General features: G+C 57.5%; 1 protein-coding gene and 3 long non-coding RNA genes across 8 annotated transcripts; 2 read left to right on the forward strand and 2 right to left on the reverse strand.

The window, feature by feature from the left end:
* The first annotated feature begins 18 nt into the window (after positions 1 to 18).
* LOC121040863 (uncharacterized) lies at positions 19 to 1537 on the forward strand. The gene is made up of 2 exons (XR_005795480.1): positions 19 to 243; positions 1219 to 1537. It is a non-coding gene; the product is annotated as an uncharacterized LOC121040863 (long non-coding RNA).
* Positions 939 to 3569, reverse strand: LOC121040861 (uncharacterized). Its single transcript, XR_005795478.1, has 3 exons — positions 3254 to 3569; positions 2111 to 2845; positions 939 to 1221 (listed from the first exon to the last, which is right to left on the reverse strand). It is a non-coding gene; the product is annotated as an uncharacterized LOC121040861 (long non-coding RNA).
* AGAP2 (ArfGAP with GTPase domain, ankyrin repeat and PH domain 2) lies at positions 2235 to 17982 on the forward strand. Of its 5 annotated transcripts, none has more exons than XM_040491574.1 (19): positions 2235 to 2423; positions 8989 to 9047; positions 9653 to 9740; positions 9924 to 10009; positions 10157 to 10304; positions 11329 to 11463; positions 11790 to 11899; positions 12300 to 12458; positions 12620 to 12706; positions 12794 to 12898; positions 13343 to 13505; positions 13685 to 13804; positions 14526 to 14654; positions 15578 to 15637; positions 15870 to 16018; positions 16123 to 16213; positions 16320 to 16542; positions 16664 to 16919; positions 17085 to 17982. In XM_040491574.1, exons 1-19 carry the CDS (start codon positions 2264 to 2266, stop codon positions 17325 to 17327), a joined length of 2571 nt encoding a protein of 856 aa, XP_040347508.1. In that variant the 5' UTR covers positions 2235 to 2263; the 3' UTR covers positions 17328 to 17982. The 5 variants fall into 5 exon arrangements, with proteins under 5 accessions (XP_040347508.1, XP_040347509.1, XP_040347504.1 ...); XM_040491570.1 differs by lacking the exon at positions 2235 to 2423 and adding an exon at positions 6016 to 7296; XM_040491571.1 differs by lacking the exon at positions 2235 to 2423 and adding an exon at positions 6016 to 7296 and having other exon boundaries at positions 16664 to 16909; positions 17129 to 17982.
* Positions 6799 to 12891, reverse strand: LOC121040862 (uncharacterized). The gene is made up of 3 exons (XR_005795479.1): positions 12773 to 12891; positions 11079 to 11085; positions 6799 to 6810 (listed from the first exon to the last, which is right to left on the reverse strand). It is a non-coding gene; the product is annotated as an uncharacterized LOC121040862 (long non-coding RNA).
* Positions 17983 to 18927: the final 945 nt, after the last annotated feature.

Consider the following 18927-nt stretch of genomic DNA (forward strand, 5'->3'; position numbering starts at 1 on the left):
CCAGTGGAAGAGCGAGTAGGTGCGGCTTGGAGGGCAGGGCCCAAGGGCTCCTCCCCTCGAGGGAGCGCCCTTCACCGCCCCTTTCCCCTTGTCCTGCAGTGATCTCATGATGACGCCATTGTTGGTTGTTATTGCATCACACTCGAGAACACCCAGAGGAGCAAAACATCAAGCTATTTAGCCCGGCCACAGAAGCCCTGGGTTCGGCACAGCAACATCCAGCAAATCGTCACGCGTTTGCAGGTGTGTCCACTAGTACACATATCCTCTTCCATATCCCCTCGTAGCTGGGTGTGAATATGCTATAAATGCAGTGTGCAAAACAGCCGCCTCGGGCCAGAACATTTCTGTAGTGACAAAGCCACAAGGGCAGACATGAGTGTACTCGGTGTCTTCAGAACACATGCCTGATCCATGGCTTGCAAAAAAAAAAAAAAAAAAAAAAAAAAAAAAAAAAAAAAAGCCAAAGGGAGGGGTCTGGAATATGAATAAATATGAGAGGAAGGAGGAGTCTCCACATTTTCACTCTGAAGGTGGGCATAGAGGTTGATCAATATGCTTATTATTGAATAAATGCTTTTCACGGAGATGAGAAAAGGCATAATTCTTCTTTTCCAAGAGAAACAGTGGTAATGGGAACACAAACGAAAAACCTCCCTTCAACCCCACGGGATGATTTCAGTTTGTATGTACTTAGATTCTAGGACTGCATGAGCAGTAAATCTTAACTGCTACAGTCAGATTGCACGGGTTCCAACTTTGCCACTTACTGGCTGTGTAACCTTTGGCCCATTACTTAAGCTCTCTCTGCACGTTTCCTCATCTGTAAATGGGGATAAATAACAATACACGTGTCTCTTGGGTTGTTAGGAGAATTGAATGAGTTAATATATGCAGAATGCTTATGACATTACCTGGCATATAGTAAACACTCAATGTTCGCTATTATAATCACGCTGTTTTATAAGTTCCAGTAGGTAACCCCAACTCTGATTCCCTTGTCTCTATCTATACAATAAAGAATCCATAGTTATAATCTGCTATCCTTCACAAATTAATGTCAAGAAGGTATGCAGGCGAAGAGACATTTGGCAGGGCCAGAAAGGTTTGAGTCCTGAAGCAAAGCGATTAGATCAAACTAGCCACTGTTTTCTCTCAATATCTCCCCTGCGTCTTCATTCTGTTCTTCAGTTCCTCATCCACCCTCTTCTCTTTCAGGTCCTACATCAAGGGCAAGACAGTGGTATTAGGGATAAGGGAAACTGACTAGCAAGCATCTTGGTTGGGGGGTATAGTGAAAAGAGTATTGGGGTTATAATCAGAAGACCTAGACCCATGGGGCGCCTGGCTGGCTCAGTCAGTGGAACGTGCGGTGCTTGATCTCAGGGCCGTGAGTTCGAGCCCCATGTTGGGTGTAGAGATTACTTAAAAATAAAAACTTGAAAAAAGAAGGAGACCTAGACCCACAGATTTGTTTCACCTCACACTGGCCTCTCAGAGCTTCGATTTCCTTTCCTGCACCCCTGGGGCCTGTCATGAAGACAACATACTTGAAAGTGCGTCGTAAACTATTAAGTGTTATAGATAATTATTATGAAAGTAATTGAGCAGAGAGCCTGGTGGTTTTGTCTGGTTAGAATTACTGTTCTCCTCCGTAACCTGTTCTCCCCATAACTACTTGGCCTTTTAAAAGCTGCTTACCGTGGGGTGGCTGACTAAGGAAGGGTTATGGAGCAAACTGTAGGTATGCAGGCTCTTTGGATGTGTGGCGTGGGCGGTGGGTACAATCCTAAGCTGGAATGCAGGGCTGTAAGAGTGAGACCGAGTGTGTATGCGTTCCTGTCAGAGTTTGAGACTGAACACAAATCTGTTGGTCACCAAGAGTTTGGGATTGCACCCGGGGCCTGGCTTGCCACATTCTCCTAGCACCAACACCCATCTTAATTAGCTACCTCCCACAGGAGGCCCTAGGATCCTTGTTAAGGTCTCTCCATCCACCTGGCTGGGGGAATCATAGCAGGGGCTGGCTGGCAAAGTTGATGAGCCAACGCTAGAGGGGGTGGGAGGTGCAGGAGGTAGTGCTGTCCCGGGCTGTGGGTTTGAAACTCACCAGTCAGGAAGTGAGGCCGACAGACGGAAGGGCGGGCAGGAGCGGTGAGCTCTGAGGCACAGCAGAAGGGGCCTTCTGGGGTTTGGGGACTGCAGGGCCATGGGCTTCAGGACCAGAAGTTGCTGTTAGCCTGGCAAGACAGGTCTGGGCAACATGCATGCCCAGAGGCAGTTGGCTGTTGCTGCAGTGAGAGCAGAAGTCAGACGACACGAGGTGGCCAAGCAGTCTCTAAGCCGCCTCAGGAAGCTGGCAGAGAGGGTGGGCGACCCTGAACTTCGAAACAGCATCCAGGCCTCACTGGACAGTGTGCGAGGTAAGAGAAGGGTTAGCTCCAAACTTGGGTGTCTCGGGGACCAGCAGGGGGATAGAAGGGCTTGCTGTGTCACACGTCACTTCCCAATCAGCCACTTCCTAGTCCTCTAGATGGAGCTGGGACTCGGGGGAAGAATACATTTGGACACGATGGAAAAAGATATGGGAGGTGTCATTCTCCCTCTTTCCCCAATTCTGATCCTTCTCCCAGGGGATCAAAATACAAGTCACTGCTGAGCTGACCTTCTTGGCAATGGAGAAGTGGGTGAGCATGGGGAAGAGAGGCTGTGACAGACCCATGGTAGACTTGGACCCTGCCTGGGGAGTCCAGGGCAGGAAGCAGTATGGGGCAGGAGGTTCTGGGACTGGATAATGTGTCCATTCCCAGGACCCACAAAGGATCGGTGACCTCTTGTTCTCCAGCTGTAGAGAGAAACACACACACATTGAAAATACACCACGCAGAGAATCTCAGGCCCCCAGGCACACACTGCCACTCCTACTACATGCTTTGCACAGCTAAAGTGCAAAGAAGTCCCCAGGACTCTTTTCGGTCCCCTCTCTTCCCTATGCCCCTGTTCCTGTCCTCCCCACCACCCCCAGCACACACACCTTCCGCTCTACCTCCTTAGTGCCATTAGAACAAGTGATGACAACACAGGGAGGAAGTGCTGCCATGGCAACACCATCCGCCACATCCTCCTGCCCACCCCAACCTTCAATCCTGTGGTGGGGCCCCAGCAGGAACAGCTACTCCATATCCACAAGGCCCCACCACTAGGGAACTGGTGGAACTGAAAGTGGTCTCCAGCCTGTTGTCATCCCATTTACCTCTGAGGTGGCAAAGAACGACAAAAGCCAGCTATGTTGTCCGTGAAAGGTGTCTGGGAAGAGCACATCCTTCATCATATCCTGGTCTCTCCCAGCTGCTCCATTCTTAGCTGCCTACTTGGGGTGGAGGTGGGGGGTCGAGAGGCCATTCTTTCCATCAGGGATACCTCCTGCCGGACTTCTCTGACTGCAGAGGCCACCAGACCGTAACTTGGAGAAGGAACATTTGATTCGGGTTCCTTAGGGGACAGTCTGATCCCCTTCCCGTTGCCTTTCTGAGGCTAGTGCCCCTCTCATCTCCTGTCCCCCCCCCACCCTTTGCTGAGAACAACCACTGGCAGGTGCCTTACCTACAGCCTCAGTGGTGGAAAGACCACATGGAGGGAGTGGCCCCATGGGGCCTCCCAGGGGAGGAACTCCAAGCCCCATCCCAGTAGAAAAGAAAGAGGGGGAGGAAAAAGGTTTAGTCCAGGTAGAGAAGCTCCACTTAGCTCTGGAGACGGAGGAGTGAGGAGGGGTGGAGGCTGAAATCTCCCAGAAGACTCCGCTCTTCATTAGCGAGTTGTTCAACTCCTCTAAGAGTCAGGATTCTGTTCCCACTGAACATAAAGGAAAACTGAGGCCACCAAAGGAAGGAAGGAAAAATTAAGGCAGAATCAACAAAACTCCCTCACCCTCTCTTTCAGAAAAGGCTACTGAAGAGTCTCCTGTCCTGGGAATGGTGTCATCCCAGGGTGGGGTGGAGAGAGGGGGTGCTGACCTCAGGACTGGACCCAAGAGGGATTGGGTACAGGTCTCAGGGAGAACAAAGGGCATCCAGCATCCTGGTACCAGCCCCCCCTCACCCCCTACCAGGCCAAGCATGCTGTTGGCTCCTGCCTCCTAGAGCCGCCCACGCCAGCACTTATTATAGTCTCAGCTGCGTCAGGAGGGTGGGACGCCAAATTAGGGGAACACTGAGACTCCCCGAGTCAGGGGGGGGGTGAGGGGGGTGAAGGGGAGTGGGTTGGGGGGGTGTCTCCAAGCCTGTGGGAAGGCCTCCCACCACTCAGGCCCATCCCTGCCAAGTCTCATCAGCCTCTGTTCCCCATGGGCCTAACGCCTTCAGCCCTCTCCCCAGGGTAGAGGACAGTGAGTCGAACTCCAGGGTCCCTGGAAGGGTGGTAGACACAAAGCCGACAGACGTTTTCCATTCTATCTCCTCTTTAACCTTCTAAAAGAGCTCCACCTTGAAAACCTCAGGAGACTGAATGGGAACCCAAAAGATGCCGCCTCCCACCTCAACTGAAGGGGTCCTTGTATTCAGGGGTGCTAAAAACCTCACATGTGGGTAATCAGGTTTGAGGATGGTGCCTTCCTTAACCCCAGTCCCCTGGCAGATCCCCCCCACCCGCCATACACACCGATTCTCCTCTCTGCTTATCCCCGCTGATTCTGAGGCACTCTTGGAGCTACGGTTGCTATGGAGACTGGATGCATTTTGGTATGGGGGGGTGCCAATCTGTAGACATATTCCTTCTCCTTCCACCTCAAGCTGGAGCCTTTGACTCACTTTTTGGCCTGGGGTCCTGGGGCCCTTAGATCTCTCCCCTCCTAAGGCACCCCCCTCCTTCCTACCCTGCTAAATTCCATGTTTGTCCCCATCCCCAGGGAACACTTTACAAGTTCACTTTGGGACAGTTGGGCTCAAGTCGTGGCCCGACCAATGCATCGCCGTGCGGAGGGTGGGGGTGGGCGAGGCGGCTGGGTGATGGGGAAGGGAACAGCGTCAATTACCTGGGGGAGACAAGGGGTACTGGGAAAGGGATTTCAGGCCTCCCCATTTCCCTACTTCAACTTCCCCCAAATTGGCAGTGACCCCCTAAATTCGCTCCGTTTCCCCCTCGGACCGTCCACCCACGAACTGATTTTTTACCCTGGTCCCTAAATGACACACCCAACAGTCGCGCTCCCTAACCATGGTGTGCTAGGGGAGGGGGCTAGCTTGTTGGAGTAGGTGAGTCCAAGTTCTAGGAAATCCAGCCCAGGATTTGGGAGGGAAATCCAGTCCTGGATTTTGTACCGGCTTCTCAGACAGCGAAGCTGGTGGAGAGAAGGTTGGGGGGGAGATAGGGTGGGGGGGGCGGGGGGCCGCCTCCTCCTCAATGTGAGGGGAGCGCCCGGACACAGCGCGCATCCGGACCGAGCCGAGCCCCGGCGAGCCCCCCGGACCCTTCGCCGGGATCTCACGCCCCTTCCTTCCCAGACCCCAGACCCGTGGGTTCCCACCCCCTAAGGCTTCCCTCCTTCCTCCCCCGCCGGCGCCTGTATCTCCATCCCCAGCATCCTCCCCGCGCCCCTGCGAATCCCCCGCACGACCAGCCCATTAGCTTCCCACCTTCCTACAGACCCCCCTCCCCGACCCCCATCCCCGGCCCCTGTCCCCTGAGTCCCCATTCCCCGCCCCTGCCTCCCCCGCAGCGGCTCTTCTTCTTCCCCAGCCTCGGGTCCCCCTTTTCTGCCCCCTTTTCCTCCCTCTCCCCTATTTGCCCCCACTACTGTCCTCCCCGCCCTCCTCCGCCCATCTCGGCGCCCCCACCCAGGCCGGGGTGCAAGGTCCGGCGCGCCTCCCTGGAGCAGCACCAAGGTCCCGGGGCTCCAACGGGGTGGGGGCGCAGGGCGGGGAGCATGGGGAGGGGGCGCCCCGTGTGATGGGAGGGGGGCGCAAGCGGAGGCGGCGGAGGCGGCGGCGACAGCGGAGCCGGGCTGGGGGCTCAGCGGGGTCCGGGGGCTGGGGGCAGCGAGCAGGGCGGCCCCATGGCCGGGCCCCCCTGAGGCAGTCCGGGGGAGTCCCCTCCCCTCCCCAGCTCGGGGGTCTCGGGGCCCCATGAGCCGGGGCGCGGGCGCTCTTCAGCGCCGGACAACGACCTACCTCATCTCGCTGACCCTGGTCAAGCTCGAGTCGGTGCCTCCGCCGCCGCCTTCTCCGTCTGCGGCCGCAGCCGGCGCCCCGGGGACCAGAGGTGCCGAGACCGGGGATCCTGGCAGCCCCCGAGGCGCGGAGGAGCCGGGCAAGAAGCGGCACGAGCGTCTCTTCCACCGGCAGGATGCGCTGTGGATTAGCACGAGCAGCGCGGGCGCCGGGGGCGCCGAGCCCCCCGCCCTGTCCCCGGCTCCGGCCAGTCCGGCCCGCCCCGTCTCCCCCGCTCCCGGCCGCCGCCTCTCCCTTTGGGCCGCCCCTCCGGGGCCCCCGCTCTCCGGGGGGCTGAGCCCTGACCCCAAGCCCGGGGGCGCCCCCACCTCCCGGCGCCCCTTGCTCAGCAGCCCGAGCTGGGGGGGGCCGGAACCTGAAGGCCGGGCTGGCGGCGGCGTCCCAGGCTCGTCCTCCCCGCACCCGGGCACCGGCAGTCGGAGGCTCAAGGTGGCGCCTCCTCCGCCGGCTCCCAAGCCTTGCAAGACCGTGACCACGAGTGGCGCCAAAGCCGGCGGGGGCAAGGGCGCGGGTAGCCGCCTGTCATGGCCCGAAAGCGAAGGCAAGCCCAGGGTCAAGGGGTCAAAGAGCAGCGCGGGGACTGGAGCTTCTGCCGCCGCCGCTACCACCGCCGCCGCGGCCACCGCCGCCGCCGGGGGAGGGGGAGCGGCAGCCACGACCTCTGGTGGGGTCGGGGCTGGGTCCGGAGCCCGAGGGAAGCTGTCCCCTCGGAAAGGCAAGAGTAAGACCTTGGACAACAGTGACTTGCACCCGGGACCGCCTGCTGGTTCTCCTCCTCCGCTAACCCTCCCAGCAACCCCGGCTCCAGCCGCTGCTGTCACCGCCGCCTCCGCGCAGCCCACTGGGCCTGCACCTCCAATCACTCTAGAGCCTCCAGCTCCAGGGCTGAAACGGGGCCGGGAGGGGGGCCGAGCATCCACTCGAGATCGCAAGATGCTCAAGTTTATCAGCGGCATCTTCACCAAGAGCACAGGGGGGCCTCCTGGCTCCGGGCCCCCTCCCGGACCCCCGGGCCTGTCTTCTGGCAGCGGGTCCAGGGAGCTGCTGGGCGCAGAGCTCCGCGCCTCCCCTAGTGAGTAGGACCAGGGCCTGAGAACAGGGAGGGGAGGGCATGTGGAATGCTCAGCTTGGGGTGGAGGAGAGGTGTGCAGGGTTGACCTAAGGAAGCTTCTCTCTTGGGTGGGGGGATGAACCTAATTCACTCCACTTCCAAAGACTAAGGGGTCCTGAAAGGAGGTGGGTAGCTACCTTGTGCGACCTGAGAGATGCCTTGATTTCAGAGGGACTCAGAAAGCCTCAGAGTTTTTTGGGAAAATAATGCCCTTGGTCAGAGTGACTGTAGGAAATCGCTCGCAGAGAAGGCTCAGACCCCACTTCCAGTCTCAGCTGGACTCTGGGAGCGTGGGAACAGAGCTTTGCCTTGCCCGGAGGGATATTGAAGGGGAAGGGAATAAAGCAGCCTCAGTTTCTCTTGAGCGCTTGGGGCAGGTGGCAGGAGAGTGACCTTGCAGGCAGCTGCTCGCCAGGGATAGGTCTTCCCTGGGCTGAGTGAGACCAGGCTAGTGAGGCAGCAGGGAGGGACTCTAGTTTCTTTCCGTGCAGTGAAGGTGGATTGGGCAGTACGGGAGTGCGGGAGTGCGTGGGGGCTGGAACGTGATGAATACTTGAACATGAAGTGAGAGGGGGCGGATGGGAGGCCTCACTTCCCACAGCCCATCCCGTCCCCAGAGCTGCGTTGAAACCCCCAGGGGGCTGCCCTGGAGTGACTCAGGGGGACGGAACTGCTGCAAAGGCAATTTTTACCCCCCAGAGACTTGGGAGGGGGTACCGAGAAGGTACTGGTTTTTTTCGGGGGGAGGGTGTCTTTATTTATTGATTTTTATTTTTATTTTTTTCTGGAAGAAACAGGCTAGGGACTCTTGGTGCGGCTCACACTCCCCGGAGGGGAGGCGGGTTCGGGAGCGGGGGCGGCCCCCGAGGTTTGGCTCTGGAGCGGGTGGGAGCAGATGGCTCCGGATCCCAGAGTTCCCGCCGCAGCTGCGGCGCCCCGGGAACGTCCGGCCAGTGTCAGGCGCGGGGGCTGGACCGGCGGGCGGAAGGAGCATCTTACCCCCGCCCCCAGGCCTGTGGCTTCTCCCGGCCAGGAAACTGAGCCCTTCCCCACACTTCTTTCAGAGGGTGCTTGTGGGGAAGGTGTGGGAGAGGGAAGCATAGACAAATCCAAGTTCCACTGCTCGGGCTGTAGGAAGCGGTCTGGGCCACCATGCTGTTGACCTTGAAAAGGGGGAGGGATATCCCTCAGTTTCTCTCTTGTGAAGTGGAGATTGAGGAAGACCCACTCCCTTCCATGTCCCAGCCCCACCTCCCAGGATCTGCCCGGGAATCCAAGTCAGGCCGGCAGGGAGGAGACCCTCTTCCGTGCTTCCACAGGGAAAAACCCACCACTGTCAGAACCTTGGTCCCCCATCTGGGGCAGGGACTTACCTTTGGGGATGTGCTTTAAGGGAGATGCCAACTGAAGTATTTTTGTCTAGCTGGCTCCGTTGCTAAGCAACCACTGAGCGGCAGCAACAGCTGTGGGGAGAGCAGCGGCTAGGATGGGAGGACTGGGGACCACTCTCAAACCTAGCCTTTCTACATAGTTCTCCCGCCCAGCCAGAATCCTGGGGGTTAAGGGAAGCTGAAAAAGGAGGAGGGGTGGCTGAGGGGTGGGGATGCTCCTGGGCCTGCAACATCCTCTCTTATGGCTCCTTTCCTATTACAGAAGCTGTGGTCAATAGCCAGGAATGGACTTTGAGCCGCTCCATTCCTGAACTGCGCCTGGTAGGTAACCGAGTCCCTTAGTCTGTCTGAGGGCCGACATCCCACCCACCTCACTCAAGTCTCTCCCCTTCACCTCTTCCCTTCCCTGTCTCTGTGGGAATGGGGAATAGTTTTCCAGTTCTCCTGAGATCCTGCCTTGGTAGCACTTTCCTGGGGCTTGATCTATCCTTACAACTTTTTCTTCTCTAGTCTCTTTTTTCTTGTTTGTCCACGGTCCTCCTCCAGGCTTCTCCTCATTTCTGGCATCTCCCCTTTAGCTTTTCATGTTCTGTTGCACAGAATTGGGTAAAACTTTCCAACCAGTGTCTAGGGCTGTGACGTGACCACCCCCCCCCCCGCCCCCCCCCCCCCCCCCCACACACATACACAGTACTGGGTTGCTGAAAATCTTCAGCCTGTGGTCCACTTTGAGCTTGGGATCCTTTCTTACCATGCTCATCTGATCTTCCCGAACGTTCTCACCTGACCCACCATCATCTGGTCCCTGCTGGCTCCTGCTTGGATGATTTAACACTGCCAGTCTTTGAGTTCTCTGGAGCGTTCAGACCCAAGCATTTGGCCTCCTTTTAATTCTCACCATCTCTACTCCACAATCTTGTTCTCAGGGCGTGCTGGGCGACGCCAGGAGCGGGAAGTCATCTCTCATCCACCGATTCTTGACTGGTTCATACCAGGTGCTGGAGAAGACAGAAAGTGAGTTCTCAGGAGCCATAGGAAGCTAAGGCTTTGGGTCAGGAATCCAGGATCAATGACTAGGCAGCTTTGGAGACCTCTGGAGGAAAGGATGCAGCCATAATAGCTAAAGTACAAGAAGCATGGGGAAGCTTCGTGACCTGTGACCCCTGACCTACTACCACTTCCAACCCTCCTGGACAGGTGAACAACACAAGAAAGAGATGTTGGTGGATGGACAGACTCATCTGGTGTTGATCCGAGAGGAAGCCGGGGCACCTGATGCCAAGGTGAGAGCTAAGGTGTTGGGGTAGGCAGGCTGGCTGGGGTCGGCAGGGGTCGAGAGAGAAAGCTCTAGTTCCCCAGACCTCCCTGGGCATCATGTCCAGAGGAGTGGACTTGTCTGACCCTCCCTTTGCTCCCTCACGCCCCGCAAGTTCTCAGGCTGGGCAGATGCTGTCATTTTGGTCTTCAGCCTGGAGGATGAAAACAGCTTCCAGGCCGTGAGCCGTCTCCATGGGCAGCTGAGCTCCCTTCGGGGGGAAGGACGAGGAGGCCTGGCACTGGCACTGGTGGGGACACAAGGTAAGGAGGGTCTGGGGAAGCACAGCTTTCAGGGGAGTCCTTGAGACGGCTGCTGAGGTGTTGCCCAACATAGGTGAGAGCATGGTGAGGTGTGGAAATGGCCCTGGGACTGCAGTAACCCCCTGGAAGGAGGCTGGTCTCCAAATAAGGGAGCCATTAAACCAAAACACCAAAGCAAACAAACAAAAACAAAAACAAAAACATCCCCGGGTCTGAGCAGAGAAAAGAGGACTCTTCAGGAAGGAAGGGACAGCTATCACAGCAATCTCCATTCCTCTGAGGTGTCACTCACCTTGTGTTCTCACACTGTCATTTCCTGTCACCACCCTGGGAAACAGAAAATCTCAGGCTCCGATGTGGACAGGAGCCTTCCATCTTTCCCTTGGTTCAGCTGGGTCAGGCGGACACCTTTCAGAGGAACGTATCTAACAAAGAGAAAGCACGAATGAAATGATGGCAAAAATAAAGGGGGCAGAGAATTTTTATAGAATTGTAAAATTCTCACAGAAGTGATTCAGAGGCGCTCAGATGCCACCATGGCCCCGTACCCACCGGTATTGAGCTGGCAAGACTTTCTGTCTGGAGGCCTATGCTGCAGGGGCCCGTTTCCACCTGCCGCTTGCCTCCTGGTTCCTTGCTGCCGAGGGAACAGTCCACCTGTTGCCCGTGGACATTCAGCCTTTTCCTAGTTCACACACCAGATGACCTCCCACTCAGGTCAGGGCTCACTGGGTTTGCAGGGCAGGGCGATGGTCACTTGTGAGTCTCAGCCACTTCAGACCTTGTCAGGAAACTCTGCTCACCTCTCGAGTATTCTTTGAAGACACGTGCACAGAGCTCACCCAGCCTACTCATACCGCAGCTGGGCTTGTGAGCCGGGCCCTGCATTCGAAGAGGAGGGAATATTCTCTCACAACCTGTCCTTAGTGGGCCCAGCCTGGGACTGGAGCCAAAGGGAGAAGAAAGTAGGAAAAGTGGCGGGAAGGCCCCCTCGTCCGATCCTGCCCCTTTCCTGTCCCCTCAGACAGGATTAGTGCTTCCTCCCCTCGAGTGGTGGGCGATGCCCGGGCCAGGGCTCTGTGCGCGGACATGAAACGCTGCAGCTACTACGAGACATGCGCCACCTACGGGCTCAATGTGGACCGGGTCTTCCAGGAGGGTGAGCACGGTGACTCCCCGGACACGTGGGAAGCCAGGAGCTGAGGGCCTGGGGTATTCTTTGGGCATCGAGGCCACTCCCAGTGAGTGATGAGAAATTAGCCTGCATGGGAGGGAGGAGGGATCAGAGAGGTCAGAGAAGGTGTGCTTAATACCCACATGGTCTTTCTGGGCTGAATGAGCTGCTCAGGCTACAGGTGGCATGAAGGCCCTGGTAAAGTTGGCGCCGGTGTTATCTCCTGGGGAGTTCTCGAAACTGGGCAACAGAGGCGGGGGGTCTTGGGTACCTGCCCTGTTCATGCTTCCTTCCTTTCCCCCTTCCTTCAGTGGCCCAGAAGGTGGTGACCTTACGAAAACAGCAACAGCTTCTGGCTGCCTGTAAGTCCCTGCCCAGCTCCCCAAGCCACTCAGCTGCTTCCACTCCTGTAGCTGGACAGGTGAGTTGGGGTTTCAGGGTCCACAGCTGGTAAGATGCAGAGGAGGGGCTGGTGCTCCAAGAACAGGTACAGAGGACCTAAGGAGGTGGGGGAGGGGGACAAATGGATATGGCAGTGACACCATTTTTTAAAAAGGGCACTGGGCTGGAAATCAACCAGGTTTGAAACACTGTAATGTCCTTGAGCACCCATACCTCCCAAGGTTTCAGGAAGATCGTATGGCATGATACTTGCAAAACCTAAGGCACTATGACAGTGAGGAGTTTTATTATTAATAATAATACAAGTCAACAGTGATGAGATCAAGGAGTGTCTCAAATCCCTCATCACTAGATGTAACTCTAGCTTGGTGGGGCGGGAGCATCTCAACTGTTCTGCTGACTCCTTCATCGATCCCCAGGCTAGCAATGGGGGCCACACTAGCGACTACTCTTCCTCCCTCCCATCCTCACCCAATGTTGGTCACCGGGAGCTCCGAGCTGAGGCAGCTGCAGTGGCCGGATTGAGCACTCCAGGGTCCCTGCACCGGGCAGCCAAGCGCAGGACCAGCCTTTTTGCGGTATTGGACACGATGACTCCCCCGTCCTCCTGTTCCCTGTTCCCTGCCCATCTTCCCTGGTCCCTAGACTCCTCTGTCGGGCCCATTTTCATCGTCTTCCCCATCCTTCCATCAGTGGATCCCTCTATCCGTTCTCTAACTGATGCCAATAACCATTCCAGAATCGTCGGGGCAGTGACTCTGAGAAGCGCAGTTTGGACAGTCGGGGAGAGACAACAGGGAGTGGGCGAGCCATCCCCATCAAACAGGTGGGTGGTCCAGGGGCTGGGGGCAGGTTGGGGCAGGTAGCTGGTCTTGACTGGCTTTCCTCCCACATGTCTCTTTCCGTACTCCAGAGCTTCCTACTGAAGCGAAGTGGCAACTCCTTGAACAAAGAATGGAAGAAGAAATACGTGACCCTGTCCAGTAACGGCTTCCTACTCTACCACCCCAGCATTAATGTGAGTGGTAAAGATTGGCTGGACCACACTGGCTAGCCTTGGACACCCTTCCGCCTCTACCGGTCTGCGCTCTCACACACGTAAATGTCATTTCTGGGCAAGCCCTGGTCCTGTTCTCTTAAGTTCAGCAGCCATGTGTGAGGCATCCACCGTGCACCCATGCTGGAGATGGGAAAGTAAAGACATCTCCCCAGGAACTTGCAGTTTAGTGGGAGAGCATGGAGGAAGGACCTCCACTGGGTCTGCCATCCAGGGAATACTTTCTGGAGGATATAGTCGCAGGCCAGATCTGTTGGGCCCATCCCCTAGAAGCTCGTCCCAACACAGGCAGCCCCCAACACGGTGTCCCCTCTCTAGGACCTCTCCAGCCCATACTCTTGGCCACTTCCCAGCAGCACCAAGGACCTCAGCCTTCCCGTACTCTCAACCCCTGTCCCCCTCCAGGATTACATCCACAGTACCCATGGCAAGGAGATGGACTTGCTACGAACGACAGTCAAAGTCCCTGGTAAAAGGCCCCCAAGAGCCATCTCTGCTTTTGGCCCCTCAGCCAGCATCAACGGGTTGGTCAAGGACATGAGCACTGTGCAGATGGGTGAAGGTCCTGGTGAGTGGTTCTCATGACAAAGAAGCAGGAGAGGGGCCAGAGCTGGGGGAGAAGGAGGAGGAAAGTGGGGGCTGGGACTGGGTAAGTGGGAGGGTAGGTGATAAAGAGGGACTACATAAGGAGTGGGGCCCAAAGACAGAGGGGCTCGCTGAAGCTTTATCTTGTTCCCCTTCCTACAGAAGCCACCACTCCCACCCCAAGCCCCAGCCCCAGCCCCAGTTCCTTGCAGCCACCACCAGACCAGACATCCAAGCACCTGCTGAAGCCAGACCGGAATTTGGCCCGAGCCCTCAGCACTGGTCAGTGAGGACCCACCCTCCATCCACTGTCTTCCAGATCTGAATGGGATGTGGGTGGGAAATGAACTTGGGGTAGAAGCTGGGAGGCTGGAATCAGTGCATGAGTGGATACACTGAGCATCTGCTGGGTGCCAGGCACCAGCTCAGTCATACTATGATTATCATAGTGGTTAAACACAAGTGGGTTCTAGAGCTAAATTGCCTGAACTTAAATCCTGGCTTGCCACTGGGGCAAGTTGCTTGACCTCTCCATGCCTCAGTTTCCTCATCTGTAAAATGGAGATAATAGATTCTATCTCAGAAGTTGCTTTGAGGCTTAAACAAATGAGAACGTTGTCCAGCACATAGCCAGCCATCAGTATTTGGAATGTTTGGAGGTATAATATATGTACGTATATATGTGACAAGTAAATGGTAACAAATCATCCTCACAACAACCTTGTCAGGTCAAGATTGTTATCCCCATTCTAGGGATGAAGAAACTGAGGCTCAGAAGATTAAGTGACTTGCTCAAGGTCTCAAGGCCAGTCAGTGGCAGAGCCAGGATCTGAGTGCAGGTCTGACTCTAAACCACTCATCTGCCCACCTCCCCAGGAATGATCAAGGGGGACCTCCTGGAGAGGAGGGGGACCCAAGCTAGTTCAGGGGAGGAGACAGGCTATGGAGAAATCAGGAAATCTGTGGAGGGGGCAACTGAAATAGCTCTGTCCCCCTCCCTAAGACTGTACCCCATCTGGAGACCTGAGCCCCCTGAGTCGGGAACCCCCTCCTTCTCCCATGGTGAAGAAGCAGAGGAGGAAAAAGTTGACAACACCGTCCAAGACCGAAGGCTCAGCTGGGCAGGCTGAAGGTGAGGCCCTGGTGGGCAGTTCCACTCCCACCCTGGACCCTCACCCCCAACTCCAGATGCCCGGCCTAGCTCCTTCAGGAGGAGGAAAAGTGCCTGAGCTGAGTGCTTGACTATCATAACCACTTTGCACATAACTTAGTAAGAAATGGATGAAGACCACTCAGCTCCTGTCCCTCCTCCCGTTCGCCAGACGATGCCTTTTACCCAGTAGTTCCCAGCCCTGCCACTCCCCATCCCAATGTCCCCCATTAGTCTGTAGCTCCTGTCACCTCTCTTAATGACCCTCTGGTTTCTGTTCCTGCCCTCAACTCCACTTGCCATCCCAGTCCCTGCACCCAGAACCCCCTATGGTCCCCAGTGACTCATCACCTGACTTCAGTGTCCCCCAGTGACTCCTCAGCTCCTGGACTCTGCGCCCACCCAGCCCCTGTTCCCCATAACTTCTCATGGTCACCAAACTCTGCCAACAGCCCTTGACCACAGCGATCCATATTCCTGCCCCCGGTGACCTCCCCAGACCCCTGAGACTCCTCTGGAACCCCAGGACCTCCTTGTCCCAGGCCCATGACTCAGCTGCTGCCCCCTCTCCCTGTGTTCACTCAGATCCCTTCCCTTCCCTTCCCAGAGACCTGGCTCCTCATTGGTCATGATAACTGGTCCCCACGCCCTGCTCTCTGCTGGGTGCTCAGACCCAGGTTCTAGATCTGCCTACCCTCATGGCTCTTGGCTTCTGCTCTACTCTGCTCCGGGGCCACTGACTTTAGTTCTGCTTTCTCTCCCCATCTGTCTGTCCTGCTTTGTCTCTGGCACTCTGTCACTATTTCTCTCCATCTCTCCATCTGCCTCTCTTTTTCTCCTTTCTTGGTCTCTTTCTCTGTTCTGCTCTCCATTCTATCTCTATCTCCTTCGCTTCGGGAAACCAGCCAAGCGCAAAATGTGGAAACTAAAATCCTTTGGTAGTTTAAGAAATATTTATAAAGCAGGTAACAAGCGGGGAGCTGGGAGGGGCGCTCAGCTGGGGTGCAGATGGGTGGGGGTGCCCTTGCCTTCCCCTGCATGTGCTCGGGCTTCCTGCTCTCCCCCACCTTCTGCTTCCCCAACCCCTCTGCCCCACTCCCATGGGCTTGGGATGGACATCAGGGAGGAAGGGTTTGGGGAAGGCAACCCCTATTTGAACCCTGTCCCTCATGACCCTCATCCCATCCCCCCACCCAGAGGAAAACTTCGAATTCCTGATCGTGTCCAGCACTGGTCAGACGTGGCACTTTGAGGCAGCCAGTTTTGAGGAGCGGGATGCCTGGGTCCAGGCCATTGAAAGTCAGATCCTAGCCAGTCTGCAATGCTGTGAGAGCAGCAAGGTCAAGGTAATGGTCGGGGTGAGGGTTGCGGGAGAGCAGAGATGAGTGTCTCAAGAGTCTGGAGAAGGGCTCAGAGGGAGAGTCAATACAAACCCCAACCCTTTCTGCAGCTACGCACAGACAGCCAAAGTGAAGCGGTGGCCATCCAGGCGATCCGGAACGCCAAGGGCAACTCTACCTGCGTGGACTGCGGGGCCCCCAGTGAGCGCAAGGGGGCAGCGGAGGGGTCTGGGAGGGAATGTGATTCGCTGGAGTTGGCGAATGCTGCCTGTCCGGCCAGAAGCCAACCTCTGCCCTCCCTCCCCAGACCCCACGTGGGCCAGTTTGAACCTGGGCGCACTCATCTGCATAGAGTGTTCTGGCATTCACCGGAACCTGGGCACACACCTGTCCCGAGTTCGTTCTCTGGACTTGGACGATTGGCCTCGGGAGCTGACCCTGGTGCTGACGGCCATTGGCAATGACATGGCCAACCGCGTGTGGGAGAGCGACACGCGGGGCCGCACCAAACCCACGCGGGACTCTTCGCGGTACGTGTGAGGGAAGGGGGTCGCTTAGAGTGTGCGGATCCCGAGAGGTTTCGCTGAGGAAGGGGCAGAGGTCCTGGGTGACGGTCCCTAGAGCCCTTCCCGTTCATCCTTGGTCTTGCAGGGAGGAGCGGGAGTCATGGATTCGCGCCAAGTACGAGCAGCTGCTATTCCTGGCGCCGCTGGGCACTCCAGAGGAGCCTCTGGGCCGCCAGCTGTGGGCCGCGGTGCAGGCCCAGGACGTGGCCACCGTTCTCCTGCTTCTGGCCCATGCGCGACACGGGCCCCTTGACACCAGCGTAGAGGACCCGCAGCTCCGCTCCCCCCTTCACCTGGCAGCCGAGCTCGCCCACGTGGTCATCACGCAACTGCTGTTGTGGGTACGTGGGGGGTGCTGGGGTGGGGAAAGGGGTCTTTGAGAGCTCCACCTAGGAAACAGCCAGGAGCGGGGGATCCTGGAAGCGGGCCTGGAAATTGTGGGCAGAATGTCTGCGAGTGTAGGCCCTACGGGGACGCTTGGTGACGCGGCCGTTTCTGTCCTCTAGTACGGCGCCGACGTGGCCGCCCGCGACGCACAGGGCCACACGGCGCTGTTCTACGCCCGCCAGGCTGGAAGCCAGCTGTGCGCCGACATCCTTCTCCAGCACGGCTGCCCGGGTGAGGGCGGCAGCACAGCCACCACCCCCAGCGCAGCCACCACCCCCAGCATCACCGCCACGCCCAGCCCCCGCCGCAGGAGCAGCGCCGCCAGCATGGGCCGTGCCGACGCCCCCGTCGCGCTGGTATAGTTGCCCAGCGGGAGAGACACCCCCACTCCCACGCGGGCCGGGCACGACCACACCGGGTGGACCGCTGGACAGATGCACCCACTCACCTCTCTAAACCGCACCCCGCCCCACGGGAGCACTTCTTTCCCCCACGAGGGCACAGCCCCCACGCCTCCCAGAAGACACAAACTCACCTCCCTCTCCCCAAAAAGGCATGGAGACCCCAGCTCAACACGCCCCCTTTCCACCGTTTCCACACTTGGATTGCGCTGGGTCTACCCACTGGGTGTCTGCGGAAGCAGACGCCCTGTCGCGGTACCTGCTGCAGGGAGCTTGGCTATGCCCGCTCGCGCCCCCTAGGGGTGGAGGGGGGAAGACCCAGTCCTGCTTGTGCTCGACAATCCCAAGGCTGGAGCACAAACCCAGGCTGGCTCCTGGGGCGACGCCACGCCAGGGGGAGGGGTTAGTACGCGGGAGGGCTAGCCCCGGGACTTGGGGCCAATACCCGGGCCCCCACCTCTTCCATGCTAATCTCACTGCCCAGTGAAGGGGGAAGGGCAGCGAGGGGCAGGACCCCTGCTGCCCAAGGGGGTAGGGGGGTCCCCAACCCTTTCCGTGAAAGGGACCATGAGGAGTGGAAATCAGGACGTCCCCCCACACCCACCCATGGATGGAAGCTAAAGGGCCGGGGGAGCCAAGAGCTTGGGTCCCTCCTCACTACTATCTTGGGAGGGAGAAGAGAAGGAGCAGAGCGGGCTAAGGGGACTGGGGAGGGACCTTGTAATTTATTGCTTTGTTCCCCAACAAGGGGGCAGGGGCGGGCAGGGGCTCGGGGAGGGCGTTTCCGGGTAGGGGAAGCCAAGGGTGGGCAGGGGGTGGGGTGGGGTGGGGGTGCTCTCGGGTTGTGAGTGTCTGTGACCGTGACTGCGTACCTGTGACTGTGCAGCGCCCGTGGTGATCTGGGGTAGGGGGCACCCCTACAGTGGGACCCCTCCCCCACTATTCTTCCTGTCCAGTCCCTCCCTTCCACTGGAGCAGCTCCAGACCCGTCCTTCAACCCCATGATCCCTCCCAGCCAGAGCTAAGAGGATGTGAGGTGGCTGGGAGGGTTACCAGGCCTCCTTCCCCATCCCCAGAAAGGGGGTGGTGGGGTGGATTTACCTGGCCCAGCCCTGCCTCCTTTAATCAATCCAGCCCTTGGGCCGTCTGTGTCAGTGTTTCCGGTCTTTTTTCTTTTCTTTCTTTTTTTTTTTTTTTTCTCTCTCTCTCTCGGCTAAAATATTTTTCAAAGGACCAGGTAATTTTGGGGAGGGGAGAGGGATGGGGGCAGGGGGAAAGGCCCCCCATCTCCTCTGAGGCAGGTGGTGTGAATCTTCTTCAACAGCAATTAAAGAGGAAGTGATTTTGTCTAGGGGTTGAGCTGCTGGTTTGTTCTCTAAGAGGCGGGTCAGGGAACGGTCTTGGTCAAGGTGGGGAACTGGAGGCCGGGAGTGGCCCAGCGGAGGGTGCCTCTGCCGGGGCTGGTGACAGGGCAACATCCAGGCACGAGGTGGCAGGTCAGATACTTCATCATGTGGCGGAAGGAAACAGGCAGGGCAGAGCCACAGTGGGGATCCAGGGA

The sequence above is a fragment of the Herpailurus yagouaroundi genome, unplaced genomic scaffold, assembly GCF_014898765.1.
Source record: "Herpailurus yagouaroundi ecotype Mexico unplaced genomic scaffold, PumYag 182, whole genome shotgun sequence".
Lineage (NCBI taxonomy): Eukaryota > Metazoa > Chordata > Mammalia > Carnivora > Felidae > Herpailurus > Herpailurus yagouaroundi.